Source organism: Triticum urartu, chromosome 7 (assembly GCF_003073215.2).
Source record: "Triticum urartu cultivar G1812 chromosome 7, Tu2.1, whole genome shotgun sequence".
NCBI lineage: Eukaryota > Viridiplantae > Streptophyta > Magnoliopsida > Poales > Poaceae > Triticum > Triticum urartu.
Window position 1 is genome coordinate 589851076 of NC_053028.1, and position 23002 is coordinate 589874077.

The 23002-nt window shown below is 50.0% G+C and overlaps 2 protein-coding genes across 4 annotated transcripts; one reads left to right on the plus strand and one right to left on the minus strand.

Annotated features, from left to right (window-relative positions):
• Nucleotides 1–4304: 4304 nt before the first annotated feature.
• Nucleotides 4305–23002, minus strand: LOC125519884 (disease resistance protein Pik-2-like). 3 transcript variants are annotated; one of them, XM_048684665.1, is made up of 3 exons: nucleotides 21983–23002; nucleotides 11484–13351; nucleotides 4305–5958 (listed from the first exon to the last, which is right to left on the minus strand). In XM_048684665.1, the coding sequence occupies exons 1-3, from the start codon at nucleotides 22939–22941 to the stop codon at nucleotides 5855–5857; spliced, it is 2931 nt and encodes a 976-aa protein (XP_048540622.1). In that variant the 5' UTR covers nucleotides 22942–23002; the 3' UTR covers nucleotides 4305–5854. The 3 variants fall into 3 exon arrangements, with proteins under 3 accessions (XP_048540622.1, XP_048540621.1, XP_048540620.1); XM_048684664.1 differs by having other exon boundaries at nucleotides 4315–5639; nucleotides 11670–13351; nucleotides 21983–22997; XM_048684663.1 differs by lacking the exon at nucleotides 4305–5958 and having other exon boundaries at nucleotides 10657–11553; nucleotides 11670–13351; nucleotides 21983–22998.
• Nucleotides 5952–9457, plus strand: LOC125519883. The gene has a single exon (XM_048684662.1). The coding sequence runs from the start codon at nucleotides 6296–6298 to the stop codon at nucleotides 9332–9334; it is 3039 nt and encodes a 1012-aa protein (XP_048540619.1). The 5' UTR covers nucleotides 5952–6295; the 3' UTR covers nucleotides 9335–9457.

The following is a 23002-nucleotide window of genomic DNA, read 5'->3' on the forward strand; positions in this document are numbered from 1 at the left end:
GCCCCCCCCCCCTTTGAGCCTTTATATACTGAGGCAAGGGGCACCCCTAGACACACAAGTTGATCCACGTGATCATATTCTTAGCCGTGTGCGGTGCCCCCTTCCACCAGAGTCCTCGATAATATTGTAGCGGTGCTTAGGCGAAGCCCTGTGACGGTAGTACATCAAGATCGTCACCACGCCGTCGTGCTGATGGAACTCTTCCCCGACACTTTGCTGGATCGGAGTCCGGGGATCGTCATCGAGCTGAACGTGTGCTAGAACTCGGAGGTGCCGTAGTTTCGGTGCTTGATCGGTCGGGCCGTGGAGACGTACGACTACATCAACCAAGTTAACGCTTCCGTTGTCGATCTACAAGGGTACGTAGATCACACTCTCCCCCTCTCGTTGCTATGCATCACCATGATCTTGCGTGTGCGTAGGAATTTTTTTGAAATTACTACGAAACCCAACAGCGGGATCCCCTCGGGATCTGCTGTGGCGGGCGCGTCAAGTGGATCGCCTTCGGGATCCGCGCTGCAGTCTCACCCGCGGGGCGCGCCCATTGCCGGACCAGGTGGGTCCCCCCTGCATGGCATTGGTCGGTCACGGGCCGCGCCTGCGACGGGACCAGGCGGGTCCCCACTGCATGGCCTTGGTCGGCTTTCCTCGGGGACGAGCGTGCCTGCTGGATTGGGCGGTCCCGCTCCATCGCCTGCCGCATCGCTGATGGCTCCAAGTGGCAGTTTCGGAGAGGCTGGCGCGCGCCTCGAGGCTGATCGCGCTGAGCCAACACAGGAGTTCCAACAGGAGTTCTCGGGTGGATTTTCTGCGGATTCTGGATCTGCTGTGTCTTCTTCTTCAAATCGTCTTCAACACCATATCTCACGTCCAGCTCTGCCTCCTCCTCCACGGTCCCATACCAGGTCACAGAGTGGTATTATCAAGCCTAAGCTTTATAATGATGGTTGTGTTCGTTGGGGTTCCTTTTGTGCCACAAGTGAACCGCAAAACTTGGGAGAAGCCCTTGGAGAACGTCGGTGGAAGGAGGCAATGGATGAGGAATATGATGCTCTTATGAAGAACAAAACATGGTGTTTGGTGCCTCCAGTCAAGGGGAGGAATGTCATTGACGGCAAGTGGGTCTACAAGGTCAAGCAGAAATCTGATGGTACTGTTCATAGGTATAAGGCACGCTTGGTTGCAAAAGGGTTTAAGCAAAGGTATGGGATTGACTATGAGGACATGTTTAGTCCTGTAGTCAAAGTAGCTACTATCAGATTAATCCTTTCAGTTGTAGTGTCTAGAAACCGGTGCATTCGACAGCTAGATGTAAAGAACGCGTTCTTGCATGGTGTTCTGGAAGAGGAAGTGTTCATGAAACAACCTCCTGGGTATGAAAGCTTAAAGTTTCCACGTCATGTTTGCAAACTTGATAAGGCACTGTATGGATTAAAACAGGCACCTAGGGCTTGGTATTCTCGAGTGTCATCAAAGTTACAATCTCTAGGGTTCTCTCCTTCAAAGGGGGACACCTCACTATTCTTTTATCATCGGCATAGGATTACCATTTTTGTGCTCATTTATGTTGATGATATTGTGGTTACAAGCTCTTCGCCTAATGTTGTTGAAGCTCTTCTCAAGGACTTGGGCGAGGAGTTTGCACTTAAGGACCTTGGTAGTCTTCATTTCTTTCTTGGAATCGAGGTAAAACCTGTTAAAGAAGGGATTGTGCTGTCACAAGGAAAATATGTGCAAGAAATGCTTCAGAAAGTAGGCATGAAGGGTTGCAAGCCTTCATCCACGCCCTTGTCTACTTCTGAAAAACTGTCTCTGTATGATGGAGAAGCACTTGGAGCAGAGGATGTAACCAGGTATAGGAGCATTGTAGGAGCACTTCAATACTTGACTTTGACCAGGCCATATATTTCTTATTCAGTAAACAAAGTTTGTCAGTTCTTACATGCTCCTACTAGTGTGCATTGGACAGCAGTTAAGAGGATACTTCGATATCTTCAAGGAACCAAGGGTCATGGTCTCAAACTTGGTAAGTCAGATTCAATGCTGTAAGTGTTTTTTTCAGATGCAGACTGGGCAGGCTGTCCTGATGACAGAAGATCAACAGGAGGCTTTGCAGTATTTCTTGGAGGTAACTTGGTATCTTGGTGTGCTCGCAAGCAACCCACTGTTTCCAGGTCAAGCACAGAGGCTGAGTATAAGGCTCTAGCCAATGCCACTGCAGAAATTATTTGGGTTCAGAATCTGCTGACAGAATTGGGTGTTTATCATTCAAAGGCTGCATCACTTTGGTGTGATAATCTTGGTGCCACATATTTGTCTGCTAATCCCATTTTTCATGCCAGGACTAAACATATTGAAATAGACTATCACTTTGTTTGCGAAAGGGTGGCAGATAAATTGTTGAATATTAGGTTCATACCTACTGGAGATCAAGTTGCAGATGGATTCACTAAGCCTCTTACTCTTAAGCAGCTTGAGGCCTTTAGACGCAATCTCAACTTGGATAGTTGCGATTGAGGGGGAGTGTTAAACATTGTAAACATATACAGTAGAGTATATAAACCGTATATGTGTTGTATTTGTACAGGTGAGTAGGCGTGCGTGTTGTGTATTCAGTTGGGTCTATGAGATATGATCTTATCAGGTTGTTAGCTAACTTGGAGATCAATCCGAGCCCAACTAACCTTGTATCTATCCTGGCTTCGGCCCCTATATCAACACACACGCGTCCCTGCAACGAGCATATGCTTAACCCTCGTTTTCACAGTTGCGACGCCTTCACGCGCGGTACCTTTCGCAGTACGAAGGAGCCGGCCACGAGAATGGATGGAGCGATTGATTCGTTGATATATCATATCGCCGTCACGCGCGGATCGCCCAAAAAAGAAAGAAAGAGAAAAGAACTCGATCGTACACTACGCGGCCGAATAAAGCAAGCTACTACTCCCTCCGGTCCTTTTTAGTTTTCATATAAGATTTGACTGAAGTCAAGCCTCATAAAGTTTGACTAATTTTGTAGAAAAAAGTGCCAACATTCACAATCTGAAATCAATACCACTAGATGTGTCATGACTTAAAGTTTCATATTATATAACTTTAGCATGGCAGATGTTGATATTTTTTCATATAAATACGATCAAACTTTGTGAAGTTTGACTTTAGAGAATTTTAATGTGCAGAATAAAAGGGACCGAAGGGAGTAGCTCGTATGCTAAGTAATAGGAGTATGTTTTATTTTTTCCCTTCTCATTCTCATCACCAATTAAAATCTCGCGTGCGTCCGTACGCCCGTACGTCAAACTGTTTTTTTTCTCTTTTTTGCGGGGGCGTCAAACTATACTTATGTATTGTTGTCCACCCCATGACGTTAAAATAGCGCCGGCAAACCCAAGCGAAACCCAGCGCGTTGGTGGGCTCTTGGGGATGCCTGCGGAAGTTTCAGCGAATCGTGTCTTCCCATGTCCTTTTTCTTGGCTACTTAATTATTTCCCTCATAAACTTTTGATTGAGGTGGGGTGTGGCTGGGAAGATGCCCTCCACATGCATTTCTATTTCTGCTGGATGAAGCATTTGGCCCCCTAATACACCAACTTTTTTGGTTCGATGGTGTTCTTGGGGCTCCAACGGCTGGAGATGTTCTTACATGTGGTGCCAAAAAATTCGCTAAAAAGAGATTTGAGGTGGCAGCCGGCGTTGTACCCAACATGAAGGATGGAAGCCTAGTCAGGGTTCGAACCCGCGTCGGTGGGACCACGCAACTGCACTCTCATCACTGGCTAGGAATCCATCCACCTAATCATAACATTGGATTGATTGTAAAAAGAATCATTGAATAAACTTAATACTACTCCCTCCGTCCGAAAATACTTGTCATCAAAATGGATAAAAAGAGATATATCTAGAACTAAAATAACATGATGTATCATGAACCAAGCAGTAGTTGGATAGTTAGAGGGACAGTGGTATTCCCAGCCCAGCAGGGTTCAAGTCCTCTTAAAGCATTGCTACGGAAGAAGTCCAAGAAGTCAACTTAGTCGTAGGTGTTAATTTTATATCTTGTAATGATCCTGCCATAGTTCTAGATGCATCATCTTTTATCCATTTCGATGACAAGTACTTCCGGACGAAGGGAGTACTTTTTATTTTCTTGCATCAACTTTAATAAAGATGGATGTGTGCATCACAATAATGCAGAGGCTGGAGATTTCAAACTCCTTTAAAGGGCAGCCCAGTGCATGTAGCTCCCCCTTGCGCAGGGTTCGGGGAAGGATTCGACCACTTTAGGTCTATTATACGCAGCCTTTTCCTACATTTCTGTAAGAGGCTGTTTTCAGGACTTGAACCCGTGACCTGATGGTCACAAGGTAGCGGCTTTACCACTGCGCCAAGGCTCCCCTTCTTCAAACTCCTTTCTAAAAAAAATCTTATGCTAAAAGGCCAAGATGCCATGGTTATGCAACAAAACAGTTGGCAGATCAAAAGGAATTTAAGCTCTTAAAATTATTCTTAAAGGATACTCTACATGAATTTAGAGCCCCGGGACATCCTGTTTTGTAAAAGCATTACAAAGCAATAAATTATACAAATAAATTGAGTAGGCTTACATAAATCATCATCATCATCATCATCAAGGTGTTACATCAAGCCGTGTTTTCTTCCTAATTGATATTACAGTATGGATATTTATACTTCATCAAACACTAGAGGAATACAATACATATATAAACCTTGATTTAACATGATACTCCATCCATCCGAAAATAAGTGACTCAACTTTGTACTAGCTTTAGTATAAAGTTAGTACAAAGTTGAGTCACTTATTTTGGGATGGAGGGAGTATTTGTTAAGAATGCAATGTCCAAGACATGTTGGCATATCCATTACTAATTTAGTTAACCATTTTTTACTGGATTTTAAAGCTGCTTCTCATGTATTATTTCTCGTGGAATAATGCTCTTATAGGTGGACTGGGCCCTCATGTATTTTTGTTTGGTCACCTATTTCAGGACTGGATACATATATCCGTTGCGTTTGTTCTTGGGATCACAGTCATCATTGTTTATGTTGTGTTTGCTGTAACAAGTAGAGGAACATTGAAACTAAAGTTTGATGGATCAGGAGAGAGTCACTGGATTTTGATGTACAGTCGATGCTGCCCAGGGGGCAAAGATGTTTATGTTGTGCTTCGACGTTGTCCCAGTACTGTGAGTGGAATCATCCCACTCGTAGTGGCACGATCTTTCCCTACACAAAAGTCTCTTAAAAGATTCATGGCTTAAACAAGTACTCCTAAGTGGCAGATGCTTGGTCACGGTCAGATCAGAACTATCGATAAAATTGCTAAAATAGTGGTACGCATGACTAGAAAAAAGTTCCTAGTCAGAACACAGAATCGCAAGCATGTTAGAGAAAACTGTGGGGAGCATATACGATCAGGAGCGAACAGGAGTGCACCGTACTGCAGCCCCTTTACGTCATATACACTAGATAATCAAAAGGCGGGCACATACATATGGTCGGAGCAGAGCTTACTGGCAGGTGGCAGCCACTTCAGTTCCATTCCACTCCGGCCTTCGCAGCAGCTTAACCACACTATATAGTACTCCAGCGCTGACAGACAGGATGCCATCGTCAAATGCCTGCACAGATTCAACCAAGTAATCATAATGTGCAGATGAAACTAGCAACACTACAACTCGCTTAAAATCAGAAGAGTATATGTACATGCACAAAATATGCTGCCCTGCAGGCTACCTACTAAAGAATTATTACCTGTGAAGTGAAGAGTCTCGACTTAGTACCAACACGTGACCTTTCAATGCGCTAGCAAGATACACCAAACTTTATTTGCTTCCTAAGAATACTCTGTCACAATGTTCCCTTTGTCACCTATTACTCTGGGACGATTTACATATGTCTTCACAGAGGACACCACTTTAGTCACCACGGCTGTTATGACCGGCCAGATCTATGGCCGCCGGGGGCCCACTGGACAGGCTTAAGGCCCAAATTATCTTAGTTTATTTTCAGATTATGATTATATATACAAGCTGTAAGACTATTTTAATGATTAAGCAATAAGACTATTCTATTGCCCGGCTCCCAGAGGAGCCGGAACCCTAAACCCTAGCTCTCTCTCCTGCGCCGCCGCCACCCAGCCAGAAGGACGGCGCCTCACCGCCAGCCGCCGCGTTCTAGCCCACGCCCCGCTCCCTCCTTTCCCTACCACCTACGATCTAGAGGAGCCCGAACCCTAGCTCCTAACACCTTGGTATCAGCCAACTCTGGTTCGACCATGTCATCCTCACCATCATCGCCGTCGCTGCCCGTGACCACCACCGCCGCGTCAGCGCCCCTCGCCACGGGGTCGCTGGTCCTCCCGTCCGCGTCGCTGGACCTCATCCCCGGCGCGTCACCCGGCCATCCGCCGGCCCCCATCACCACTACGCCGCTGTCGCCATCAACTCTACCGGCCCACTACACCCCGGAGGCCATGGCGGGGGTCCTCAACGACTTGGTCGTCGCGGTCCAGGGCATCCGGCTCTTCCTGGCCAGCCCGTACGGACCGCCACAGCCGCCCCCGCCGCCTGCGCCCTCCGGGCCGCCGACGCTTCTGTGGCACTCGGTGCCTGCCGCGCTCGCCGGCGGCTACCCGGCGCTACAACAGCCGGCCGCTCCAGCGCCGGCCTGGCCACACTGGCCCGCGCCAGCACCCGCGGGATCGGCCGCGTCCGCCCCAACCCTGTGGCCGGTCTGGTCTGCCTCGACCCCCTCCGCGCCGGCTGCGCCAGCCCCCACGCCGTCCCCACCGCCTACCGCCGGCCTGAGTCAAGACCCTTCCGGGGGGCTTCCGATCCAGCAGGTGCGGTTTCCACCGTCGCCCTCTCCGATTCCGGCTTGGCTCACCGGATCGTCGCCACCGCCGGTCTACACGGAGGCCGGCAAACCGGCGGTGCCCACGCTACAGTTCGGCGCGCCGTCCTCGGCCCTTCGCATCGACGAACCGGTGGGCACTGGCGCATCGACCCCGACACCACCTCGCTTTGCCCGGATCGACTTTGCCACGTATGATGGCTCGGAGGACCCTCTTAACTGGTTAAACCAGTGTGATCAGTTCTTCCGGGGACAGCGCACACCCGCGTCCGAGCGCACTTGGCTCGCGTCATACCACCTCCGGGGTGCCGCCCAGACATGGTACTACGCCCTCGAGCAGGACGAGGGCGACATGCCCCCCTGGGATCGTTTCCGCGAGCTGTGTCTCCTTCGCTTCAGTCCGCCACGGCGCGGCAGCCGCTTGTCCGAGCTGGGCCGCCTACCCTTCACCTCCATGGTCCAGGATTTCGCCGACCGCTTCCAGGCTCTGGCGTGTCACGCACCGGGGGTGACAGCACTACAGCGGGCTGAGCTTTTCGTCGGCGGCCTTCCCGACCACATCCGCGTGGACGTCGAGATGAAGGGACCCCAGGACCTGCAGACGGCCATGTACTACGCTCGGGTGTTCGAGCAGCGCGCCCAGGCCTTAACACGGCCCGCACCACCTCGGGGGAGCCGAGTGCCTCCACGACCACCGCCGGCCGCGCCGGCCGCACCAGCTTCTGCAGCCGCCTCACCGACGGCCACTCCGGCCGCGACGCGGCCCTTCCGGCGCCTCTCGCAGGCCGAGCAGCTCGAGCGCCGCCGCCTGGGGCTGTGCTTTAACTGTGATGTGCCCTATGCCCCGGGCCATGTCTGCCCGCGCATCTTCTACTTGGAGACAGTCGACGAGACCGAGGATGCTGCCACCGACGAGGGACTCGGCGACCCAGCCGCCGCCGAGGTCGCGCCGGCACCCGCGCCTGCGCCGGCTACGGCCCTTGTCGTCTCCCTCCACACGTTGGCCGGCATCCGCAATGAGCGGACTATGCTTATTCCGGTCACGATCCACGGCGAGACTCTGGTGGCTCTCTTAGACACGGGCTCTACACATAACTTCCTTCCGGAGGCTACTATGCGGCGCCTTGCCCTACAATCGACGGGAGGGGAGCAGCTGCGGGTCACCGTCGCTAATGGCGACCGCCTTCGATGCCATGGGCTCGCTCGGGGCGTTCCCATTACTATCGGCGACGAGCACTTCACCATCACATGTGCCGACATCGACTTGGGCTGCTTCGACTTCATCCTCGGCGTCGACTTTTTGCGGACTCTCGGCCCCATCCTTTGGGACTTCGACGCCCTGACGATGACCTTCTGGCGCCTCGGCCGCCGCATCCGATGGGAGGGCGTTGGCGGCACCCCGGCGTCGCCCCCATTCCAGCTAGCCGCGGCCACCACGGAGGCCGAGCATCCGCTGCTGGATCACCTCCTGCAGCAGCACGGTGATCTTTTTGCGGAACCCCAGGGCCTTCCGCCGGCCCGGGTCTACGACCACCGTATTCATCTCCTGCCGGGCTCGGCTCCGGTGGCAGTACGACCCTACCGGTACCCTCAGTTGCAGAAGGACGAGTTGGAGCGGCAGTGCGCCATCATGCTTGCCGCGGGCATTATCTGTATCTCTACATCACCCTTTACGGTGCCGGTCCTCCTCGTCCATAAGTCGGACGGAACTTGGCGTTTCTGCATCGACTACCGCGCCCTTAATGCTCTCACACTTAAGGATAAGTTTTCTATTCCGGTGGTCGATGAACTCCTGGATGAGCTACATGGTGCGCGCTTCTTCACCAAACTGGACCTCCGGTCGGGATATCATCAGGTGCGCATGCATCCCGACGACATCGCCAAGACGGCGTTCCGGACCCATCACGGCCACTTCGAGTTCTTGGTGATGCCCTTTGGCCTCGCCAATGCCCCGGCGACATTTCAGGCCTTGATGAACGATGTCCTCCGGCCCTACTTACGTCGGTTTGTGCTCGTTTTCTTTGATGACATTCTTATCTACAGCGCCTCTTGGGCAGAGCACCTCCAGCATGTGGCCATCGTCTTCAACAAGCTTCGGGCGCATCATCTTCATCTTAAGCGCTCGAAGTGCTCGTTCGGGACACCTTCGGTCGCTTACCTCGGCCGAGGGTGTGGCCATGGACGCCGACAAGGTGGCGGCCGTCGCCGCCTGGCCCATTCCGCAGTCTCCGCGGGCTCTTCGCGGCTTCCTTGGTCTTGTCGGGTACTACCGGAAGTTCATCCGGGAGTTTGGCCTTATCGCGGCCCCGCTCACGCGTCTCCTCTGCCGCGACGCCTTCTCTTGGGATACGGAGGCCACTTCAGCGTTCGAGGCCCTCAAGGGGGCCCTCATGACGGGACCCGTACTACAGATGCCGGACTTCGACTTTCCCTTCACCGTCGACTGCGACGCTTCCGGTGAGGGGTTTGGTGCGGTCTTGCACCAGGGCGATGGACCCCTCGCTTTCTTCAGCCGCCCCTTTGCTGCTCGCCATCTTAAATTGGCGGCGTATGAGCGTGAGCTCATTGGGTTGGTGCAGGCAGTACGCCATTGGCGGCCCTATCTTTGGGGCCGTTCCTTCCAGATCCGCACGGACCACTACAGCCTCAAGTTCATGCTGGATCAGAGGCTCTCGACGGTTCCCCAGCACCAGTGGATCAGTAAACTATTTGGCTTTGATTTTACCGTCGAGTACCGGCCGGGTCGCGTCAACACCGTCGCCGACGCCCTATCTCGGCGTGACGCCGATGTGGACGATGGGGCGGCGGAAGGGGCTGCCTTCTGCATCATCACCGGGCCCTCTTTCGCCCTCTACACCGACATTCGCCGGGCGAACGCTGCCGCGGCCGACGCCCTCCTCCTGCAGCAACAGCTGGCGGCGGGCGAGCTAGAGGAGCCGTGGCGTCTAGCCGACGGCCTGCTTCTCCACGGGCGCCGCGTCTTCGTTCCGGACCACGACGATCTTCGTCAGCAGGTGCTGCGTCTCGCCCACTCGGCGGGCCATGAGGGCATGCAGAAGACGCTACATCACCTCCGCGCCGACTTCTACATTCCAGGTGACCGTGCCCTGGTCCGCGACTGGGTACGTTCTTGTGTGACGTGCCAGCGCAACAAAACGGAGACCCTGCGACCAGCTGGTATGCTTCAGCCCTTGGAGGTCCCGTCTCAGGTTTGGGCGGACATCTCCATGGACTTCATCGAGGGCCTTCCCAAGGTGGGCGGCAAGTCTGTCATTCTCACGGTGGTCGACCGCTTCTCCAAGTATGCTCATTTCATCGCCCTTGGCCATCCATATTCAGCGGCATCTGTCGCGCGGGCCTTCTTCGATGGCATTGTCCGTCTCCACGGGTTTCCTTCTTCGATCGTCAGTGATCGAGATCCTGTGTTCACGGGTCATGTATGGCGCGACCTCTTCCAACTGGAAGGCGTGAAGCTCCGCCTGAGTACCGCCTTCCACCCTCAGACAGATGGCCAGTCGGAGATCGTTAACAAGGTGATTGCCATGTATTTGCGTTGTGTTACAGGTGATCGCCCTCGCGCATGGGTGGACTGGCTCTCGTGGGCAGAGTACTGCTACAACACCTCTTACCACTCTGCCCTCCGTGCTACGCCCTTTGAGGTGGTGTATGGCCGGCCGCCCCCGCCGATTCTGCCGGTTGATCCAGCCTCGGCACGGACCGAGGCAGCCGGGGCTCTTTTGAGGAGCCGTGATGAGATGCTTGCGGAGGTCTAGCAACGACTCCTCCAGGCCCAGCAGTTGGCCAAACGATACTATGATGGCCACCATCGCGAGGCGGAGTTCGCGGTGGGTGATTGGGTCTGGCTGCGTCTACTTCATCGCTCTACGCAGTCGTTGGACCCCGCGCGAGGAAGAAGCTCGGTCCTCGCTATGCCGGTCCCTTTGCTATCCTGGAACACATTGGCAAAGTGGCGTACCGTCTTCAGCTTCCGGCAGGTGCACGGATCCATGATGTCTTCCATGTCGGGCTGCTCAAGCCTTTCTGCGGCGATCCACCCGCGGCACCACCGGCGCTTCCGCCGCTCGCGGACGGGCGTCTCCTTCCTGCACCAGAGAAGGCGCTGAAGGCTCAGCTGCGCCGAGGCTCCTGGTACGTGTTGATTCGGTGGGCTGGACTACCAGAGGAGGACGCTACTTGGGAGCAACGCAGGAGTTCCGCCAGCACTACCCACACTTTCAGCTCGAGGACGAGCTGTTTGCGCAGGCGGGGAGAGATGTTATGACCGGCCAGGTCTATGGCCGCCGGGGGCCCACTGGGCAGGCTTAAGGCCCAAGTTATCTTAGTTTATTTTCAGATTATGATTATATATACAAGTTGTAAGACTATTTTGAGGATTAAGCAATAAGACTATTCTATTGCCCGGCTCCCAGAGGAGCCGGAACCCTAAACCCTAGCTCTCTCTCTCCTGCGCCGCCGCCACCCAGCCGCAAGGACGGCGCCTCACCGCCGGCCGCCGTATTCTAGCCCACGCCCCGCTCCCTCCTTTCCCTACCACCTACGATCTAGAGGAGCCCGAACCCTAGATCCTAACAACGGCCGATAGGAATAGATGTTACCAAAGAACTCTATCTCCTTCAGCTTCAGAAGGTTCTCAAGACCAGAGATCCCGTGCTTGGGTTCCTGTAGGAATGACAATGTAAGCCTTTCAAGACACGGCACAGAACCATCCTTGAAGCACACCTTGTCAATGTTCTCCAAGTTGTCAATAACCAATAGCTTGACTTTCAAAAATTTACCTTGCGGGAATATGAGGCAGTCATCGGCATATGATTTGTGATACAGCTTGAGGCAGAGCAGACTTGGCAGATCTCCAAGGACGTCTATGGCGTCAGCGTGGAGCCCGTTGTTGCGAAGAGTAAACGTCGAGACGTTTCTAAGTGATGCTGCCCACAGAGGCAAGCGCTCCAGCTTGCCCGTCAGGCCAAAGCTTGTAACCAAGAGAGGGGGTGACTCCACTGAAGATAGCATTTCCTCCGATGAGATGCTTCCATCTCCATCAAATATTTGAATGGAAAGCGAGCGCACAGAGCCTGGCAAATTTCTTAATGATTCCAGACAAGGTTTCCAGTTTACCTCTACCCCATGGAAGAGAACATTCAGCTTCTTTAGATTTCTTAACAAGCTTATCTCCTGGAACACTGATGGGTCCTTTTTTATCTCTATATGGCATACTGATTGAAGGGATGCCATGTTCATGAGAACCCCAGGTGTCATTTCTAGACCAGAGGATCTTCTGAAGGACTTCACACTACCTGTCCTAGTAAGATGTGTCTTATGTCCAACTAACAAATGCTTCAGACGTACCAGGCTCTTGGCACTACTTGGTAGCTTCTTGATAAGTGTTTCTCTGATATCTAGTGTCTCCAAGTAATTTAGATGACCTATGAATCTCGGCAATTTGGAAATACTGGTATTTCTGAGGCTTAGGTATTTCAGTTGGAAAAAATTACAGATACAGTCTAAATCCTTGTTGCTCAAGCAGCTACTGCCTTGCATATCCAACACTCTTAACAGCCGCAAGTGTGCGAAGAAGAATGGGATTTCCTCCATGGAAGGTGACATTCTAAATGTGCGAACATGAGCTACACTAGCACTTGTTCTCTGCACTAAGTGGCTACTGCTCTGGAAGGAGAGGCGCCGGATTTTGTCATGGGAGTCCAGTGTGGTTCCATTTTCACAGAAGTAGGATGCAAAGTTCTCCTCAAGTGACTTGGACATGATGACTTCAACCATTATATCATGAACTCGACAGCTTCTCACCTTACCACTCCAATCAATTTTCACAGGATGCACCATGCTTCTGGCGACGAACTCATCAAAGTATCTTTCAGCAACCTCCTCCATACTAAGTCCATGTTTTGCGGTGACAAATCCTTCGGCTATCCACATTCTCACCAAAGGTCCCCTCTTGATCACATAATTTTGAGGAAAGATACTTAGATACAAGAAGCAAGCCTTCAGATGGTATGGCAGATCATTGTAACTCAAAGATAAGACTAGCTTTGTCCCTTCCAGAGTTGGATTTATTTCAAGTTCAGAGCCCAAGTTATCAGAAACCTTCTGCCACTCTTGTTTGGTTCTGTTTGGTTTGCTAGCGAGAAGGCTACCAATGCTGACTATGGCTAATGGTAACCCCCCACATTTCTTGAGTATGACATTTGAAACTTCTTCCAACTCATTGTTTGGCAATCCATCTACTAAGCCAAAGATCCTCTTGAAGAATAGCTCACGTGATGCAATCTCAGATAGGCATTGAATTTTGTAAATCCGATCTTGGGAATGACAACAACATGTATTAGCGACATCCTCGTTCCTGGTGGTCACTATAATTCTGCTTCCTTTTTCATTGTTAGGAAACACACATCTGATGTTCTCCCATGCTGATGAAGTCCATATGTCATCAAGAATCACAATGTACCTACAATATGAAGTTCACAATACTAAAGTCACTGGACAATATTTTAGAATCAAAACATCCAGTATTCAGGAGATGGAGCACATGGATATAAAAATGAAGTACAATTAATTGGAATATAATTTTTATCCAGAGCTACTTAATGCAAAATAACAAACACAACAGGTAACAGAGATATATGAACGATACAGCCCAGAAGATTTGAACACCAAATAAAGAGAGGTCTTTATGTGGTTTTAGAGTTTAATGATCAAAACTACACTCTGAGTAGGGGCTAAGGGATAAAAATTACTCCTTTTCCCTAAACTATATTAGTAACTAAGCGTACTCACGTCCAAGGACTATACCATCATCAAAAAAATTGATAGATTTAGTTTTGGACACTAACTAGTCATGTCCAAAGAGCAGAGGCCAGGCTATCATGCCATGGATTCACTCGACCAGGGAAAAGAAAAGGAAACTTTCTTTTAACTCGAGGAACATGTGCTCCCTCCGGGTTTTTTACTTCGCATATTAGTTTTGTCTTAAGTAAAATTTGTAAATTTTGACCAAATTTATATTAGAAAATCTCAGCACCTACAATATCAAATCATAGACATGTTTGTTAGGACAATAAGAACATTGCTTAATAACGAAAAGAAAAAGAACATTAAAATTGCCTTCAATCCTTCATTGCTTATGACGATTGAGGAGAGCCATGTGCAGAGTGGACCAATATCGTGCTAGGCCGTGTGTATCATCAGCATAATGACGTCACATGCTTAAGGCTACTAAGGCCTTATACAATGCAGGGTGCTTACGGGAGATGGTTAGAAAATAAACTAGTGTTTCTTTAAGCACCGGTGTTTATTTGTAGAGGGTAGATGCTTAATTAGGTGCCTCTCCTGTAGAAATAGACACTGGTGCTTCTGAAAAACCTGATTTATTTTTTTAAGCACCTAGCATTGTAGGTCCTGTGAACAAAGAGTGGTGAACCAGATATCAATTGGGTGAAAAAGGAACTCATCTTCTCCCGATGCAAACACAGCCACACCTATCTTCTGAAACATCCGTCCAGGACAATCTCGAGGGCATCTCGAAGGGAAAATCCTCAATTGTCCACCCCATTTTCCCATTTTGTGGACAAACGGACAACGGGGGGTGGAGACTTTACCATGGTAATACAAGGGATTCCCCCATTTGTGCACACATTTCATCGAGCAATCGGTGTGCGCCATTGAGCGTCGACCGGGATGAGCAATGATAAGGCCACGCCGCCACAGGCATTGCCTTGCACGTCGCGGTACCAGCACACCACTGGCATGCCGTCATCATCTCCCCGGCGAGCATGCCCTCCGCCAGCCCCCACAGAGCACGCACAGCAGCACATGTAGCAGCAAGCAAGCACAGCAGCTGAGGACGAGCCCGTCCTCGTCCATGCCGGGGAGGCCGTCGCCACCGCGCGGCGCACACCCAGTCCGGACGACCCAGTGGATGCGGCTGACTCGCGCGTAGCGCACACCCAGCTCGGCCTTCGGCCTCCTCCCGCGCGAGCAGCACGGCCACGCCCCGCGCACGCGGCACGCCTGCGAAGTGCTCGACCTCCCATGGAAGCATGGAGCTGCCACGGGCGATCTGGGACGAGCGCGTCCAGCTGCGCGGCGCAGCTCGCGATCGCGACCTGCTCGACGAGGGACGACGACCGGTCACAGGAGCATCGCCTCGCAGCCGCTAATGCCGGAGCCCCGCCTCCAAGCCCCCCACGGCCAGTCAGACGCCTAGGTCCTCGTCCGATTCGAGCTCCGCATCACCGGCGTTGGCGCGTCGAGCTCGGCAGGACGAGGGGCCGCCTGCGGGAGGGGATATGGTGGCCCGCGGCACGGGCTCCGGCGATGCGCGGGCCGGCCGCGAGGTCGTGGGCGTCGCTGTCAGGTTGGGGCTGCGGGGGAGAGCCGGAGTATAGCTGGCCAAACGGGCCGGGCCAAACAGGCCAGCCCGCGAGCACGCCGGCCCGGCCCGCCATGGGCCAGGCACAGCACGGGCTAAATGGGTCGTGCTCGGCACGTGGCACGCCTTAGGTCGTGCCTGGGCCTGGAGCCTGGGCACACGGGCCGGCACTGCACGGCCCGCTTATTTTTTATATAATTTTTAAATCAATACATATGTTATATGTATACCTAAAATATAGTCTAATAGGTCTAAAAATCAGTCCAACATGCTGAAAATGTGCAGCCCAACATGCTAAACGGGCCAACAGGCCGGCCCATTATCAGGTCGTGCCTGGGCCAAGGAGCAGCGCCCGTGGGCCGGCACGTCGCGACCCGACTATTAAACGTGTCACGGCGGGCCGTGCCGGGCCAAGCACGACTAGCACGGGCCGGGCCGGGCCGGCCCGTTTGGCCAGGCCTTAGCCGGAGAGGGAAGGTGAGGCCGGGTCGTGAGGCCTGAGTGGACCGTGGCTGAGCGGAGAAACAAATTGGGAAATGGGCCGTCGGCTGAAATTCGTTACTAAGATTTTTTTTAGCCCATATATTGGGAGCCACTGGCTGTAGTGAACGATTTTTTTCTAGAGGTTTATATAGAAGCAACTAGTTGGCGAGCGCATTTTTGGGAGGCTCGCAGTGATCAGTGTTGCGCGCTCTCAGCCGTCGTCACGTATAGCGCTTTGGATACTTCCTCCAAATTTTTTCGCAAACGTTTTCAGTTTTTTAAATTGTTTTCTTTTTTTGCCTTTTGGTTTTTCATTGGTCTTCTTTAGCTTTTGCATCAATTTTTTTTTCAAAAACACTCTTTTTGTGTGAAAAAGGCATTTTTTTGCTTTTGCGAGAGCCACGGTTTTGCTTTTGCGAGAGGCACAGTCATGCTTCTCGGAAACAAAAAACGTGTTTTATGATATTTTTTTCCCTTTCGGCCGAGGTATGGTTTTGCTTTCGCGAGGGGCACGACCGTGCCTCTCAGAAAAAAACCGCGTTTACTGTTTTCTTTTCTTCCGCGAGAGGCACGGTTGTGCTTTCGCGGTTGTGCCTCTCGGAAAGGGAAAACACATTTTTTTCTTCCGTGAGAGGCACGGTTGTGCTTTCGCGAGAGATACAGCCGTACCTCTCGGAAACGAAAAAAAATGCTCTCTATGTTTTTTCTTCCGCGAGAGGCACGATTGTGATTTCGCGAAAGGCACGGTCGTGCCTCTTCCAGAAAGAGAAAAAACCGTGGTCCCGGGTTGTTTTTTTTTTTAGAAAAAAGACTTCGTCAAAACCCATCAACATGGGATCTAATTTTGAAAATCTTGATGCGAGGAATCCAATGATGAAAATGATTCGAGATTTGGACGCACGGTTTAAGAGATAAGACGTTTTGAATAAACAAATCTATGAATAAAGGGAAAACTCCCAGGTTGCGACAAGTGATGCACATGCAGCGCGTCACCTGTCACAACGTGGGGAGGTGGGAGTGATCTTTGCAAGGAGTACACCATAATTAGTGATTTCGGGTTTTTATTGTCTTTAGTCGATTTAAATAATTTTAGAAAATTTTGACCATTTTTTATTGTAAATACTTTTAAAATATAAAGATATTTTGAAAAACAATTCAAAAAGAAAGGGAACATTTTTTAAGAGGTGGATATTCTTGGAAGAAATTAACATTTTTTGAAATTTTGTAAACATTTTTTTGGACTGTGTGAGCATTTAAAAATGAAGAAGCAAAACCGGTAAAGAAAAAAAATGAAAAAAGGGGCTCGAAAACTTCTAGAAGGTTCCCATAATTGGTTTCCTATAGAAGCTACAACAGTTAATATCACGGAACCTCACTATACCCTGATCCGGAGATGAAGGTGGTAACATGTGGAAGATGGAAGACAAAACGTTTTCTTGGGGTGACATGGATGATTGGGTGGTGGATTCCATCACGAATGGGGCGAAGCCTTGTGATAGCGGTGGTGGTGATGGCGGTGTTGGAGACATCGTTGGTGGTGTCAGTCGTGGACATGGTCGCGGTGGTGGTGGTGATGGTGGACATGGCCAAGGCGATGGTGGTGGCCACGAAAATGCCTTTGTTTATTGACTTGGATGTTAGGTCGCCGTGAAGTGTTGTACTCGTCCTTAGGGCTTAACGTTATGAACTTTTTGTGAACTTCATGTATGTCAGATCTTGTGAATATCATATACTTACCATGTGTCATGAACTTTATGTATGTGAAATGTTATGAATGTCCTTATGATATGTCGTGAACAAAAGTATGTGTTGTGAACTTTATGTATGCCAAATTTACTAAAAACAAGAAATTTCAGTACACGACGCCTTGGTAACAAACATGCTATCTATCATGGTGCCTCGGGAAGGAAGAACAGAGGCATGGTCGGGTTTCAATTATAATTGTCTTGAAACTATTTCAACTAAATTAATACCTCTTTCGTCAAAAAATAAGTGCCGCTGATTTAATACAAATTTATTCAAATATAAGTGTCGCTGATTTAATACAACTTTGTACTCCCTCCGTCCCATAATATAAAAGTGTTTTTTACACTACACTAATGTGAGATTAATGAGTTGGGTATATGTGAGTTGGAGGGTTTATGCGAGGATCTCGTTCCTGTGAACCTTCTACATGAGGAGACCTTGGAAGAAGAGGGGCATGCGGCCACTCTGTCATCACCTGTAGGTCTCGGCGAGGACACTAGTTATGCGGACTGTATGATCCTCCCTCAGGCACCAACGCGTAAACGGCAAAAAAAGGTGTATGGCCTTTCTGCGGTGCGTCGAAGTGCTAGGCTTAAGTTTAAGAAAAAAATTCATGACGATTCATGAGAGACATTTTTTGGAATAGCAGAGGTCTAAGGGACTTGGCTAAGCGTAGGTTTTTGGCGGATGCCTCTCGGGATTACAAACTTGATTTTATTGCGTTGTTAGAGACTGGTAGGGATAATTTTACTGCGCAATTTCTTGGAACGATCTCAGGTGGTCTTGACTTTGATTGGCATTGTTTGCCACCTCGGGGCGGATCCTCCTCGGTGTCAATTGCGAGTCTCTGGAAGTGCTAGATGTATTATGAGGGGAATTTGCAGTTAAGTTCCATGTGCGGTCGAAAACTGACGGGTTCAGGTGGGCTTTAGTGGCTGCGTATGGTGCGGCACAGCCTGAGCTAAAACCGGACTTCCTCACAGATTTAGTTAGGATTTGTGGGGATGACAACCTACCTATTCTCGTTGGTGGTGACTTTAACATTATTAGAAGACGAGAAGAGAAAAATAATGACAATTTTGATGGCAGATGCTCTTTCATGTTTAATGCGATTATTGAAAGCCTGGACCTGCGAGAGATTGATCTCACGGGGAGGCAATTTACTTGGGCAAATACTCTTCCAAATCCGACGTATGAAAAACTTGATAGAATCCTCACAAGTATAGAGTGGGAACAAAAATTTCCTCTAGTGACGGTGCAGGCATTACAGAGGGGGATATCTGATCATACACCCCTTCTTGTGGACTCTGGTGAGGCGGCTCACCAAGGAAACAAGAATGTTTTCTCTTTTGAAACTGCGTGGTTCAAGAGAGAGGATTACCTTGAGTTGATCACAAGGGAATGGGCGGCGAAACAAAGGGGAGAGTCAAATATTGATCGGTGGCAGTATAAGATTCGACATCTTAGACAGTTCTTGAGAGGATGGGCTAAGAACAATAGTGGTGTTTACAGAAAAGAGAAAGAAAGATTGTCAAAGGTTATCAATGACCTTGACATAAAAGCTGAAAGCACTGCGGTGGATATGGATGAGCGAGTGTCTAAAAGAGAAGCTGAGGTTAGTTTGGCAAAGCTTCTTAGAGAAGAGGAATTGAAGTGGGCACTTAGAGCGAAAGTGCGCTAGGTTGTTCAAGGTGATAACAATACTCAGTTTTTCCATATGATTGCCAACGGGAAACATAGGAAAAAGAGAATCATTCAACTTGAACAAGATGAGGGTACGATTGTTGGTCATGAAAATTATAAAATGTATATCACCAACTATTTTAAGAATCTGTTTGGGGCCCTAGCTGAGAATTATGTCGCCCTCGATGAGAGCATGGTGGACGACATTCCTCAACTGAGGGATGAAGAGAACGAAGTGATCACTGCACCTTTTTCTGAGAAGGAGGTGTTTGACGCGATATCCCAAATGGAAAATAATAAGGCACCTGGTCCGGATGGATTCCCAGATGAGTTTTATAAGAAATGTTGGGGTATTATTAAAGGCGACTTGATGCCCATGTTCCAGGATCTGTTTAATGGCCACCTTCGGCTTTTTAAGCTTAACTTTGGTACTATCACGTTGTTACCAAAGAAGGCGGAAGTAATTCACATTGAGCAATTCAGGCCGATATGTTTGCTCAATGTGAGCTTCAAGATTTTCACAAAGGTTGGCACAAACCGTCTGACTCAGATTGCCCATTATGTGGTACAACCAACCCAGACCGCCTTCATGCCAGGTCGACACATTCTTGAGGGAGTGGTCGTTCTCCATGAGACCTTGCACGAAATTCACTCGAAGAAGCTCGATGGAGTGGTCTTGAAAGTGGATTTTGAAAAGGCATACTGTTTGGGGTGTGAAATAGGCACGTTACCCTTCACGTATTTAGGGATTCCGATTCATCACCGCAAGCTCACTAATAAAGAATGGAAATGTATCGAGAATCAGTTTGAAAAGAGGCTGAGTTGCTGGAAGGGTAAACTTTTGTCTTATGGAGGAAGATTGATGCTTGTTAATTCTGTACTTACAAGTATGCCCATGTTCCCCCTCTCTTTCTTTGAAGTCCCGGTTGGGGTACGGAAAAGATTGAATTTTTATCGATCTAGATTCTTTTGGCAAATTGATGAGAATAAAAATAAGTATCGATTGGCAAAATGAGATGTAATTTGTAGACCAAAGGACCAGGGAGGCTTGGGAATTGAAAATTTGGAGGTGAAAATAGGTGTTTACTTAGCAAATGGCTATACCGTTTATCGATAGAAAGAGATGGAGTTTGGGCTCAGATATTGCGTAACAAATATCTCTATGCCAAAACACTAGCCTAGGTTACGGCAAAACCGTCTGGCTCACCGTTCTAAAAAGGGGTTATGAGGACGAAAGTAGCCTTCTTCAGCAGGACTAAATTTATCGTCGGGAATGGACGGGATACTAGATTATGGGAGGATACTTGGTTAGGCAATGCACCGCTGGCCTTGCAGTATCCATCCTTATACAACATTGCACAACGGAAAGAGGTGTTCGTTGCTACAGTGTTGGGTTCCATTCCGCTTAATATTCAGTTTAGGCGGTCTGTTATAGGTGAGCGTTGGGATAGATGGTTACATCTTGTGCATCGATTAATGGAGGTTAACATTTCGGATGTACCATACACTTTGCAATGGAAGCTTTCCAGGTCAGGAGTCTTCTCGGTTAAATCCATGTACACGGATTTCATTAATACCGGGACTATCCCGAGGACAGTACATATTTGGAAAGTTAATTAAGGTGCCCTTGAAGATAAAAATATTTATGTGGTTTGTGCATAAGGGTGTCATTCTTACTAAAGATAACTTAGCTAAGCGTAAGTGGGAAGAAAGTAAAAGATGTTGCTTTTGTGATCAAGATGAAACAATAGAACATTTATTTATCAAATGTCCGCTTGCTAAATTGCTTTGGAAAACTATTCACGTTACTTTCAACATAACTCCACCTCTCACGATATCACACTTGTTTGATAACTGGTTGGCTGGAGTGAAGCCAAAGTCCGCGGCACATATCCGAGTGGGAGCATGTGCATTACTTTGGTCTTTATGGAATTATCGCAATGACGTTGCCTTCAACAGACAAACCATTACCAACTTTTTGCAGGTCATTTTCAGAGCGTCTACTTGGATCCGTACGTGGTCATTACTCAGCCGTGCGGACCACAGGGAGCATATGCATATTGGGTGCAGCCGATGGGAGATGGTTGCACGGGATACATACAACCGGTTTGGATGATGGTCCAATAATAAGATAGGCGTTCAGTCTCCTAGTCTTTATGGCGCCGGTTGTGATTTTTATTTTTGGCCGCTTGTGGCTTTTCTTTGTTTAGTAAGATCTTTGTTTCATGTTGAGACTTGTTGTTGGAACCTTTGGGAAACTTAATTTTAATAAATGGCTGTGTGCATAGAGATGCAGAGGCCAGGGGTACGCCTCCTTTTCGAAAAAGAAAAAAAAACTAATGTAAAAAACATTTTTATATTATGGAACAGATGAAATAGTAAATTTGTATTGAATCAGCTTATTTTAGGACGGGGAGAGCAATAAATAACTAGTAAATTATGATGATTGTGTACAAAATCTCGCTAAAACCGTAGCGCCACGAATATGCAAATTTTGTTTGTGTATACTAGTATGATATTTGCGTCCCTTGACAACAATTACCTAGGCAAAAGTAAGTTGAAAAAGCTAAATTACCGATCCATCTTACGGGCCTGTTCCGGGTGTAAAAGCAAAAACTGGTGTATTTTTTACAGCCCGAAAACGGCGTTCCAAGCACCTAGTCGAAGCCCAGCTGTTTTCTTTTACGGAGGGGATGTTTTACAGGTGTAATGGGCTGAAAAACGACATTCCAAGCAGGGCCTTAATGCCCAATAGTGCGTGACTTGGTCTCGGTCCACTGATGCGGATGTACGTACCTTTTGTCTTGCAGGTAAAGTTTGAGCTTGTTGGCCAGCAGCGCCGTTTCCCAGCTCTCCGCCCCGTGCAAGCTATCATCCATGGTATCGTCGCCGGCAGCCAGGCGCGGCCGCTGGATCAGTTCCCTGAGCATGTGCAGGAACAGCGCCCTGACGTTTAGCGTCTGCGACACGATGAGCAACGGGGAGCACTGAAAGTCAGCGCTCTTCACCCGCGGGTTCTCGCACACCATCCTCGCCAGCGTGGTCTTGCCGAGCCCACCGAACCCGACGACGGCGAGCACCCGGAGCCGCGCGTCGTCCTCCATCAGCCAGCCCACGAGCTCGTCCCTCGGCCCGTCGATGCCCACCAGCTGCGCCTCCTCGGTGAAGAGGGCGTGCAGCCGCGGGTCCAGGCGGCCGGAGACGCCGGAGCTGGACGCGTGGCTGCTGGCACGCCCGAGCGCCGTCTTTGGCGGCAGCACCCCGTACCTGGAACGCCGCTCGCCGGCGTCCCTGGCGCGAGTCTTCAGTTCTTGGAGCTGGGCCGCCATGCGCCGGTGACGGCGACCACCACCGCCTGATCCTAGCGTGGCGAGCAGACGGACAAAGCGGCGGAGGGACGCCATGACGGCGCCGCCGTCCCTGTCGAACGGCTGGCGGCCGCGGACGTAGTCGTCGATGCAGTCCTCGGCGTCGTAGGCGATCTCCCTCACCTGCTTCACCCAGACCCGGACCTGGTCGTCGTGGCCGTCGGACGATTCGGCCAGACTACGGAGGAAGGCGGTCATGCTCTCGAGCTCGTCCTTGATGTACTGGACCTCGCCGTGGAGGCGCTGCACCGGCCAGCTCTCCTGCGCGAGGAGGCCGCCGAGCTTGCACAGGAGGCCTCGCACGGCGCCCTCGGTCAAGCTGATGATTGCACCCTCCATTTTCCAAACTGCAGCTTCTACCTTCCAGCCAGTATATTTATAGCGCATTTAGCACTTGCTGTTTCTTTAAGGAAAGTAGCGCCTGGTTTTCAAGGCAACGTAACCACGC

What these genes read in the sequence shown, in the direction of transcription:
- LOC125519883 (XM_048684662.1), top strand. Translation starts at nt 6,296, where the DNA reads ATGTCATCCTCACCATCATCGCCGTCGCTGCCCGTGACCACCACCGCC.
- LOC125519884 (XM_048684665.1), bottom strand. Translation starts at nt 22,941, where the DNA reads ATGCGCTATAAATATACTGGCTGGAAGGTAGAAGCTGCAGTTTGGAAA. An exon ending in CTTTACCTGCAAGACAAAAG is followed by an intron (nt 13,352 to 21,982) that starts GTACGTACATCC and finishes TTCATATTGTAG; the next exon opens with GTACATTGTGATTCTTGATG. An exon ending in GATAGAGTTCTTTGGTAACA is followed by an intron (nt 5,959 to 11,483) that starts TCTATTCCTATC and finishes AGATCTGGCCGG; the next exon opens with TCATAACAGCCGTGGTGACT.